General features: G+C 46.4%; 1 protein-coding gene across 1 annotated transcript in view; it reads left to right on the forward strand.

Annotated features, from left to right (window-relative positions):
* Positions 1 to 418: 418 nt before the first annotated feature.
* Positions 419 to 10749, forward strand: part of LOC125284336 (G protein-activated inward rectifier potassium channel 3-like) — a 29159-nt gene continuing 18828 nt past the window's right edge. Inside the window, 2 exon segments of the mRNA XM_048228250.1 lie at positions 419 to 964; positions 4864 to 5242. Coding sequence (XP_048084207.1) covers positions 4945 to 5242 — 298 coding nt within the window. The 5' untranslated portion in view covers positions 419 to 964; positions 4864 to 4944.

Consider the following 10749-nt stretch of genomic DNA (forward strand, 5'->3'; position numbering starts at 1 on the left):
GTTATTCTTTCCCTTGAGCTAAGAGCTTAATCTTTTGGAGAGGCGACTCAGTTGTCGCTGGGGGAGGCAGCCTTACCTCCCTTCTCCCAAGATGTCAGATCATTTTATCTTAATTAGGCTATTTAAACTCACAAGACCAAATCAAGGCCAATTTCTATCTACCATAATTATCACCCACTTTACTCGATTGAAGTGGTTTAAAACATGTAGCCTCGAGGCTATCACTATGTTTTAAGTTATTTTTTCGGTAGGCCAACCATTATGTGGGTAATTGTGTCTCATGTCTATTTCCGACACCGTCTCCCCTTCCAGCAAGTTCTATTTTTATCCTTTTTACCCCGCTCGCTCGCTGTCTACACCCCGCCCATCTCCATCTACGTCTCTCATCCATTCGCTCCGTCCACCCCCCCTCTCTCCATCTCTCTCGCGCAGCCTTCCTCTGCGTGTACACCTGCGCACAGTCCGCGAGCCGGTGAATCACATTCGCGCCTCTGTCTCTCTCTTCCCGTCTGTGCCCCGTGAACGCACGCAGATACGAACGCATCACAGCCACCATTTTAAACCGACAGCGCAGATCACGAAGGAAATTATCCCGGAGAAAGGCACGCGCACCGATGGCTTTCATCGACAGGATGCAGATATTGTGTTGTGGCTAATTTTTAACGGCGCTCCGCTGTTCTTTCCTCCGGTTAGGGAACTGTGCGCAGCTGTCTGTCGGGATTGGTCAGCTTGTGTTTTTCCTCCGTTTTTTCCTGTCTCCTCACCGGAGAGGAACTGCAAAGTGCTGGTGCGTCGCCGATTCCGCCAGCTTGAAGCCCTCACCAGCCACACCGACATGGGACGAACGGAAGCTAAACTCTCCATCACCACGACCTGGACAATTGGCTAAGTAGGAAGCAGTTAAGTCTACAGTGTGAGGAGAGAAATAAAGCTAGCCAAAGAGACAGCGCAGAGACAAGTTCAGGTAAGAGCGTGCGCCGGGGGGTTCTCACCATTAGGGCTTCAAACGGCCGCGTAATTGATGACGAGTTGGGCTTTCTGTCTGAGGCCCGCACGCGTCTCGTTTCTTCCCGCCGTCGGCATGTTGTGTTCAGACAGACACACGACCGTGCACACACGGTGCACTTTCACAGTTTTACGAGAGATCCGCGGATTTTCTGGTGGCTGAGTGTGTGTGTGTGTGTGTGTGTGAGAGTGAGAGAGGGAGGGAGGGAGGGAGGGCGGGCAGGGCTTTGTTTGTGGTCTATCTAAGTTGGTTCTGTGACATTTCCACAATCAGAGAACTAAAGATAGCGTCAGTGCGATTAGAACTGGCAGCTCTCCGGTGGGAGAACGCGGACACAAATAGCCTGGTGCGGACGCGTGCAGAAGGCGCTCGCGCATCCGTAGGCCTACTATGCCACTTCACTTCACCGTGTCCCAGAGCAACGGAAAGGGGTGGGGTGGACAGCGGGGGAAGGGGCGGGAGGGAGAGAGAGCGCGCCCGGGAGAGCTTTGTGTTCCTCGTGAGAGGACTGGGAAAATTAGTGTTTTTTAGCAGGTTGCAGTCCCTCAGCCCACACACTGCGAAACATACACACTCCAGCTCACATGCAAGAACACACACACACTAACACGTGCACACACATAAATACACATACCAATGTATCATCGGACATCCAGACAATAACATGCTGTTATCCGACAGAATACAAAAATAAACACATAATGCACACACACTCACACACACACACTTGCACCTGCATGCACACACACACACACACACAGACACAATGTGGGTGAGGTCACCCTTACTCTTCCTAGCGGCCTCTCAAGGGGTCGTACCAAAAGTTAGGCGACTTTTGACTATCAAAGGGGTTGTGCCCTACTCAAGGTCAGATGACGGCTCTCCTCATGTGAAGGGGTCGGCCCTACTCAAGGTCAGGTGAACGTTGCCATTTCCTGACTGGGCCTTTGGGCCAGAACTGGTCCTGTGAGTGGCTCGGAAAGTCCAGAGGTCAGCAAATTTGTTTGAGTTGGTTCAGCGTGTGTGTGTGTGTGTGTTTGTGTTTGTTTGTTTACGCCTATTGGTCAGTGGAAGACCCACAGAGACGTTATAGGCAGAAATGAGTCCAACGGACCAGGCTGGCACTTTATGATATAAATGTGTTTGGCCTGGTTCTCTGTGTGTGTGTGTGTGTGTGTGTGTAGGTAACGGAGGCGAACTGAGCTAGCGTGCTAGTTAGTTGCCCGTGTAAATCCTCACAGCCCTATCCTTAAGAACGCTTCTAACCGCTGAGTTGGAAGCCTGGGCTTTTAGCTCAGTGGTTAGAGCGTTCGACTCCCATGCCGGTGAGTGTTGAGGTGTGCGGGTTCGAGGGACCGTGAGCGGCAGACGAATTACGACCTCGGTTACATACACACACACACACACGTACATGTAACATTGGTTACTTCACACCAGACTGACACACACACACACCAAATGTACTGTATGTGTTAGTGCAGCTTAATGCACACATAATTATGTACAGTACATAACACACACACACACACACACACAGAGTTAAGTCTGCAGGGTTGCTCTTGTTTGCTGGACAGTGATTTATAAAAGGTAAGCAAATAGGAGGTAAGGCAGGTTTACAGAGAGAGAGAGAGAGCAAGAGAGAGAAAGAGGGAGGGAGAGAGAGGGAGGGAGAGAGAGGAGGAAAGATGGGGAACGAGATGGGGGAGAGAGATGTACAGGAACACACACACACGCATACTCACACATATACACACACACACACACACACACGGGGGAGAGAGATGTACAGAAAGATGGAGGAGAAACGGAGAGAGATAAAGATGGGAAGAAAAGATTGGAGCACACAAATACACACACACACACACACACACACACACACACTCTCTCTCTCTCTCTCACACACACACACACACACACACACACACACACACACACACACACACACACACACACACACACACACACACACACACACACACACACACACACACTCTCTCTCTCTCTCTCACACACACACACACACTCTCTTACACACACACACATACATTCTCTCACACACACACACATATACACACACACATATACACACACACACATAAACACACACACAGACACACAAAGAGAAACTAGTAAACCCATTGACACACACACACACATGCCCGTATGTCCTTACACGGCAGTAGAGGCAATGTGTGTATGAGTATGTGTGAGGTGACATCATTGTTGGTTTCATTATTCATTTGGCATCCGATTACATGTCTGTGTCAGTGTGTGTGTCTGTGTAGGCCAGTGTGTGTTTGTATGTGTGTGTAGGCCAATGTGCGTGTGTGTATGTGTGTGTTATTTATTTACTACTTAGATTACCTTCATGCCTCTCTCTCTCTCCCTCACACACGTGTGTATGAGAGAGAGAGAGAGTGTGTGTGTGAGTGCATATGTATCTGTGTGTGTATGAGAGAGAGGGAGAGAGAGAGAGTGTGAGTTTGTGCGTGTGTGAGTGCATATGTATCTGTGCGGATAAGAGAGAGAGAGAGTGTGCGTGTGAGTGTGTGTGCGTGCATGCGTGTGTGTGTGTGTTTGTGTATGTCTTTGTATGCATCTGTGTGTGTTTGTATGTGTGTGTATTACATTGCGTAATAATGTGTCTCTGGTGTGTGCGTTATGAGCAGACATGAGTAGGGAGGTGCAAAGAATGTTCATGAAGAATGAATAAAGTCATGAAAAGAACAGAAGAATGTTCCGGAGTCATGAAAAGAACAGAAGAATGTTCCGGAGTCATGAAAAGAACAGAAGAATGTTTCGGAGTTGAATAACGGTCGGTTTCCACACATCGAAATTTCGCGTCGCTCTCATTGAGGTTGAATGGAGACGAAATTCACCCTGGTTGGGTGAAATGACAGCGAATCGCCGAGGCAGGCGAAACAAAGTTGGCGAAAGTTTAACTTTATTCAAATGAGGACCATTTGAGAACCAATCAGGTTCGCGTGTTTGTGTTTGGAGGTGGGAGTTACAAAAAAGTCTGACCAAGATGGCGGAGACTAACTGAGCTGTAACACGAAAATGTGTATGTGATTAACATGTTTCTACACGAACATTGCCACTTGTATCAACACAAATTGCGGTTTATTTGCCACACAAAGTTAGTCAGGGCACATAAACCACTAAATAGACCACTATTTTAAACTCTAAAACTTTTCAGCCAACCGACAGGCAAACTGCTAGTATGTTCAGACATTGGATTGCATTGTAAACCTAGCTAGACAGCTAGGTTACATGCTGCAACACAGGTATGAAATATATTATGTCAAAGAATGTTCATGAAGAATGAATAAAGTCATGAAAAGAACAGAAGAATGTTCCGGAGTTTGGGAACCATGGATCTTATTCGTCCCACCTTTTTTGCCAAATGAGTCCTATATCGGTGCCTATGTGAAACACACACACACACACACACAAATATACACACACACACTCTCTCTCTCTCTCTCTCTCTCTCTCTCTCTCTCTCACACACACGGAATGAACACCCCATATCTGTCTTAGTGTTGTATGACCTGCTCACACACTCACACCCTCCTAAATATTTATCTATTACAGCTTGTGTCCACTATTGCGGCGCGTAGACGCTTGCAGACGCCTAGCCCTCTCTCCCGTCGGGACAGAACTTGTTTACCGAAGATGTACTTTCATTGGCTAACCGCCTCGCGTTAACCGCTCTCATTTGCATAAAGTTCAGCCGAGCCCAACTTGGTGTGTGTCTGTGGCTATGTGTTGTTTATTGTCATAGTATTATTTTCTATTGTATTTATATGGTATTAGATTATTTTAACAGTTATTGTATTCTATTTGTTCTACAGGAAGTGGACACACACACATACACAAAGGACAATCCCTTGCTGACACACACACACACACACGCGCGCACGTGCGGCATAGCGATGGCTCTGGAGAACGCCATCCTCTCCTCTCGCCCCAACACCCTCTGTCTGCCTGTCTCCGAGAAAGGGGAGGGGCCAGTGGAGGAAGTCCCTGACGAGGCCCCGCCCCAAACAGGCGGCATCTTCAACGTGTCCGAGGAGCTGGGCCACGTCGTCACCACGGAGACCAGCCCGCCCCCAAAGCCATCCAACAATGACATGTCCTTCCAGGACAAGATGGCCGCCCGGGAGGCCCAGGCCAATCAACACCGCAAGAAGGTGCAGGGAGCTGGGCAGGAGAAGGGCAGGTTTGGCTGGGGTAAGTGGAGAGGGGCAGGTTTGGCTGGGGTAAGTGGAGTTAGCTTACTAACACCAGAGTACAAAACCAAAAGCTCCCACACTCACGGGCTGTATCCAGCAACAGGGAACCAGCTCTTTTGTAGCACTTATCAACTGGGAACCGGTTCCTTTGTAGCACTTATCATCTGGGAAACGGTTCCTTTGTAGCACTTATCATCTGGGAAACGGTTCCTTTGTAGCACTTATCAACTGGGAACCGGTTCCTTTGTAGCACTTATCAAGGGCGTCAGTTTGTTTTTAGAAGTGGTGGGGACAATAACCATAAGCTTGAGTGTGGTTTGAAAAGTGCGGGGTACCCTATGTAAGCTATTCATCCATTCAACGCTGCATTACAGTAGTGTTGCGCCGGTTAAGGTTTTTTAACATCCGCACCCACCCGACCCGTCAGGAGAGTCAATCTGCACCCACTCGACCCTCAATATGCACTGATTAACTACTCGAACCTGACCCGACCCGACAAAAAAAAAAAACAATGTGCCTATAGCCTAGGCTATACTTTGCAGTTCATATTGAGGTAGAGACAATGCTTTCTTATTAACTAAACACTAAAACAAGAAGAATTTGCACTGTAGGATATGCTTCAACAAAAGGCCTTTTCACACAGATATCACGCTAAATTTGCGGGAAGAGGAGACGTCTTTTTGCCGCAACGTGTGTCTGAAAACGAGGTGGAAATTTGCAGGCCTGCTGATCTGTTCACATGATGCGACATTTTGGGGAGCCAGGAGGCAGGATCAGCTATTAATGTGACGTGCAACAGGGGCGTGTAGAGTGATAGGCGTAGGCCTTATTATGCGTGGGCCTTCAGATGCAGCAGGTGTGTGATTTCCAAAACCATGGCGGGAGAACCGACTGCACTTTGATTTAAACATTGAAACATGCTTCACGCTTCACCCACAAATGATAGCCTAGGGCAGCGGTCCCCAAACACCGGGCCGCGGGACATTCCTAACCGTAGCCTACGACAAGAGTTTAAAAAAAATGCATGCAAACTAAATAAACTCAATTTAATTCGCAATAATGTCACATTCGCAATAATACCCACTGACGATGGTGAGCCAGATACCTCAAAGAAAAAGAAGGGGTCATTCAATAGGAAATATGACGAGTCATATTTAAAATATGGTTTCGCAGAGACCGGTGACTCGCATGCACCAAGTCCTTTATGTGTGGTATTTGGCGATAAGTTGTCAAACGAAGCAATGAAACCATCAAAGCTAATTCGACATCTGGAGTCCAAGCATCCTACACTTAAAGACAAACCCCTTGAGTTCTTTGAGCGTAAGAAACGCGAGCAAGAAGGACAAAAAAAAACTAGTCGTAAAAGCAACCACATCGCTGAACGTGGCTGCGCTAAAAGCCTCATAGTGGCTAGTCGGATTGCTAAATCTAAGAAGCCCTTTACTATTTGGGAAGAGTTCATTCTGCCTGCTGGTAAAGGCATGTGCAATGAACTCCTTGGGGAGGCTGCAGCTAAAAAAATAGCTCAGGTACCGCTTTCTGCAAGCACTGTCCATAGGCGAATTGATGATATGTCAGAGGATATGGGTCACTGTGGTACGCTATCCAAGTTGGTTGGTTGCAGGTCACTGGCCAGAGTGTTTGAGTTGCGAGAGCCGCTGCAGAGATTTCTTAAAGAAAAAAAGTCACAGTTAGCTGCATATTTTAGTGATGAGGGCTGGGTGTCAAAACTCACAACAGGCAACGTTTCGACCCTGCTGGGTCTTCTTCAGGCAAAGAAGAAGACTCAGCATGGTCGAAACGTTGCCTGTTGTGCATTAAATCTATGGGAGTCAAAAGCAGTGTTGCGGACATTATATTTTTTCATCGTTTTTCTTTTGTCCTGCACCTGCCAGAAGGTGGGATGTGCACACAATAACTGTTTGCTGAACTATCCCCTTAAACTGCCTTTAAGGATATAGCCCGCACACTGACAACAGCAGATGTCCATAATCCTCTATCTACTGTAGCCTATATTCAGGTGAATTAAATATGTTGGCATAACATGAGGGATATGTATTTCTTTACAAAAGAAATATCTAATAATAATGAATTGAAAAGAGGTAATAATAGACCAGACATGATTGAATAGATATAAGAAAATGGACAACATATCCACATCAGTCCCCATCAGCACAACTGTTTTTCAGGATTATTAAGCTCTAAAACAGATTGTCAAAATTATAGAGCTACTGTTAAACATTCAGTTTGCATTTTCAGGAACACCTTGGATCAAATTTAGATAGATATGCGACATTAAAGATGGGTCGCTATCCAACATGTATCTTGCGTGTATGGCTATGTGTGTTTCTGGCTACATGCATGAAGGCCGACTCAAACAAACTCTTCAAGGTTGGCAGGTCTGGTTATGTGAGCAGCTGAAGGTTCAGCAGATGTCTCTCCTCACCTGCAACATGCCAGCAGGTGCAGTGAACGCAGGAGGAGAAAGAGGAGAGAGGGATAGAGAGAGAGAGATAGAGAGAGAGAGCGATAGAGAGAGCAATAGAGAGAGGACTTGGGTAGGTGTGAGCTTAGCCGCACTGTGGTTGAAGTGCATTGCTGTACATTTGGAAATGGTGCAGTGTTGCTCACACACACATACACACACACAAACACACACACACACACACACACACACTCACACAGATGCACACATACTGTACACACACACACACACACACACACACACACACACACACACACACACTGTGTGCTGTAGCAGAGGTGGAGACTGAGGGGTATCAGTGGCGGTGTTGAGGGGGCATCAGTGGCGGTGTTGAGGTGGTTGAGGGGGCATCAGTGGCATCAGTGGTGGTGTTGAGGGTAGTGAGGGGGCATCAGTGGTGGTGTTGAGGGTAGTGAGGGGGCATCAGTGGCGGTGTTGAGGGGGTTGAAGGGGTATCAGTGGCGGTGTTGAGGGGGGTGAGGGGGCATCAGTGGCGGTGTTGAGGTGAGTTAATGTAAGTGGTGCCCATGCATGTGAGGGGGCTTTGTGAGGTCAGATGTCCACACTGTGTAGCTCTAGAGGAGTTTATATAGGTGTGTGAGGATGTGAGAGACCCAACGGCAGGTATGACCTGGTTCTTATGTCGCCCTCACAACAGGGACTGCAACAGCTCCTCGATCAGCTGGAGCAGTACTGCCAGTCCTGGACCCTGGCAGTAAATCCTTTAAAGACCAAAGTTATGATCTTCCAAAAAAGCCAGGAACACAGATACAGGTCCAGCGTAGGCAGCACCGCCCTAGAGCACACAATGCAGTACCCGTACCTTGGTCTAGTACTTACTGCATCAGGAAGTTTCAGCATGGCAGTGAATGCACTAAAAGAAAAAGCCTGAAGGGCACTCTATGCTATAAAAAGAAAATTTCACAAAATAAACATTCCAATTACAATCTGGTGCAAAACATTTGACAGCATAATCCAGCCTATTGCGCTGTATGGAAGTGAGGTTTGGGGTCCACTCAGTATGCATGACTACAGTGGGACAAGCATCCAACTGAACCCCTTCATGCAGAATTCTGCCGATCGATACTAAAAGTTCAATCAAAAACACCCAATAATGCATATATGTAGGGCAGAATTAGGCCGCTTTCCATTGACCTTACCTATTCAAAAAAGATCCTTAAAATTCTGGATGCACCCGAACAGCAGTCCCAAAAACTCCCTCCACTTTGAGGCACTGAAAACCCAGGAGATGAACCCTGAAAAGAGTCCTCTGAGCCAGCTGGTACTGAAGTTAACTAACTCAATAACAACAATTAATAATCAAGCTCAGTCCAGTGCTGCTTCCCAAACATCAATTAGAGTCAACAAAATAATGAATCAAGCAAAAGAAGATTATTTAGAGCATTGGACAAACCAAACTACCAACCAAAGTAGAATGAATTCCTATCTGATCCTAAAAAGAGAATATGAATGAAATGAGTATCTCATCTCTGTCAGAGATACAAAGCAGAGGCATATCCTGACCAAGTACAGGCTCAGTGACCACAATCTAGCAGTAGAAACAGGCAGACACAGGACAACATGGCTGCACACACACACTCAAATGCTATTATTTATTCTATGTTCACATGTTATACCTGCATTGCTGTATGTCTATTTTCTTTCTTTTGTTATTCTACTGTGTTATCTGTAACACTGGCTTTGGCAACACTGTATCCAAACAGTCATGCTAATAAAGCTCCTTTGAATTTGAATTGTAATTTCTATAGAGACACCTGCAGGTAGCTGGGGAGGACATGTAGCTGGGGGTGGTTTGGGTAAGGTAGGCTGAAGAGGATGTTATGGACTATGCAGTTACATCACAGGTGCTGCAAGATAAACACGCACACACACACACACGCACACACACACACTCGTACACGCGCGCGCACACACACACACACACACACACACACACACACACACACACACTCGTCCACGCACACACTCGTCCACGCACACCTGTGAGTCATACGGTGGAGCTGATCTTCCAAAATCTCTCTCCCACTCACTCTCCTCCTTCACCCTTCTCTATCCCTCTCTCCATTTCTCTCTCTGACTCCTACCTATTTCTCCACTCCTCTCTCTCCATCTCTCTTTCTCTCTCTCCTCTCCTCTCTTTATCCCTCTCTTCTCTATCCCTCTCTCCATCTCTCTCTCTGACTCCTACCCAGGTAGGAATTTCACGGCGGCCATGGCCGTTACCCCTTGCGTTGGCCGTGAGGCCCCTTTGAAAATCAGAGGTTTACAGACCACTGTGGCCTTGGTGCCCCCTTCTTTAAATATTCTGCTTTGCATCCTACTAATAGCGATTTTTATCTAGCCTGTGGCCTGTCAAAATTATCTTAGCATTCACAGCGCAAATTAATTTAGTCTTTAACGCAGTGGAGAAGAAAGTGCGTCCAAATTCACCCATTCTCAGTTGAACTACTCGCGAAGTAGCCTATTCATCACACAGACATCACTTGAAAGAGCTTTTTCTCAACTTTTAAACGATGTTAGCCGATAATTGCTGTGTTGAACGGTTCGCGAGAAAAGTAAATAATATAATTCAATTTAATCATACATTCTACTGAAGGTTTTGCATCCCATGATCTCCCTACCCATTCATCTCGGTGTAATACTTTACGAACCCTTCTTTTAACACATGACAAACCATATATCAGAATAAACAGCAGACCTTACCGAACACAGAGGTGTAAAGCTGTCCCCTGTACAGTTAGCCATTCCAGAGTAATTCAGTTTTGAATTTGCAGTAAAGTTCGACATGCATGGATGTCTCCAAATTTGGGCTTTAAGTTTTACAATGTGTTTAAATTGTTCCACATGATTTCATAACGGCCCAAATACAAAATAAATGTTACAAATATCGCCTAGATATTGGTAAATCAGAGGACAGCTGACTAAGAGTTTGTGAAAGTAGCCTTAATGATCACAAAATGCTAAGCATGCATCTAGGCTATTTGAGTTTCTTAAAGCTG

This window comes from Alosa alosa, chromosome 19 (genome assembly GCF_017589495.1).
Source record: "Alosa alosa isolate M-15738 ecotype Scorff River chromosome 19, AALO_Geno_1.1, whole genome shotgun sequence".
NCBI lineage: Eukaryota > Metazoa > Chordata > Actinopteri > Clupeiformes > Clupeidae > Alosa > Alosa alosa.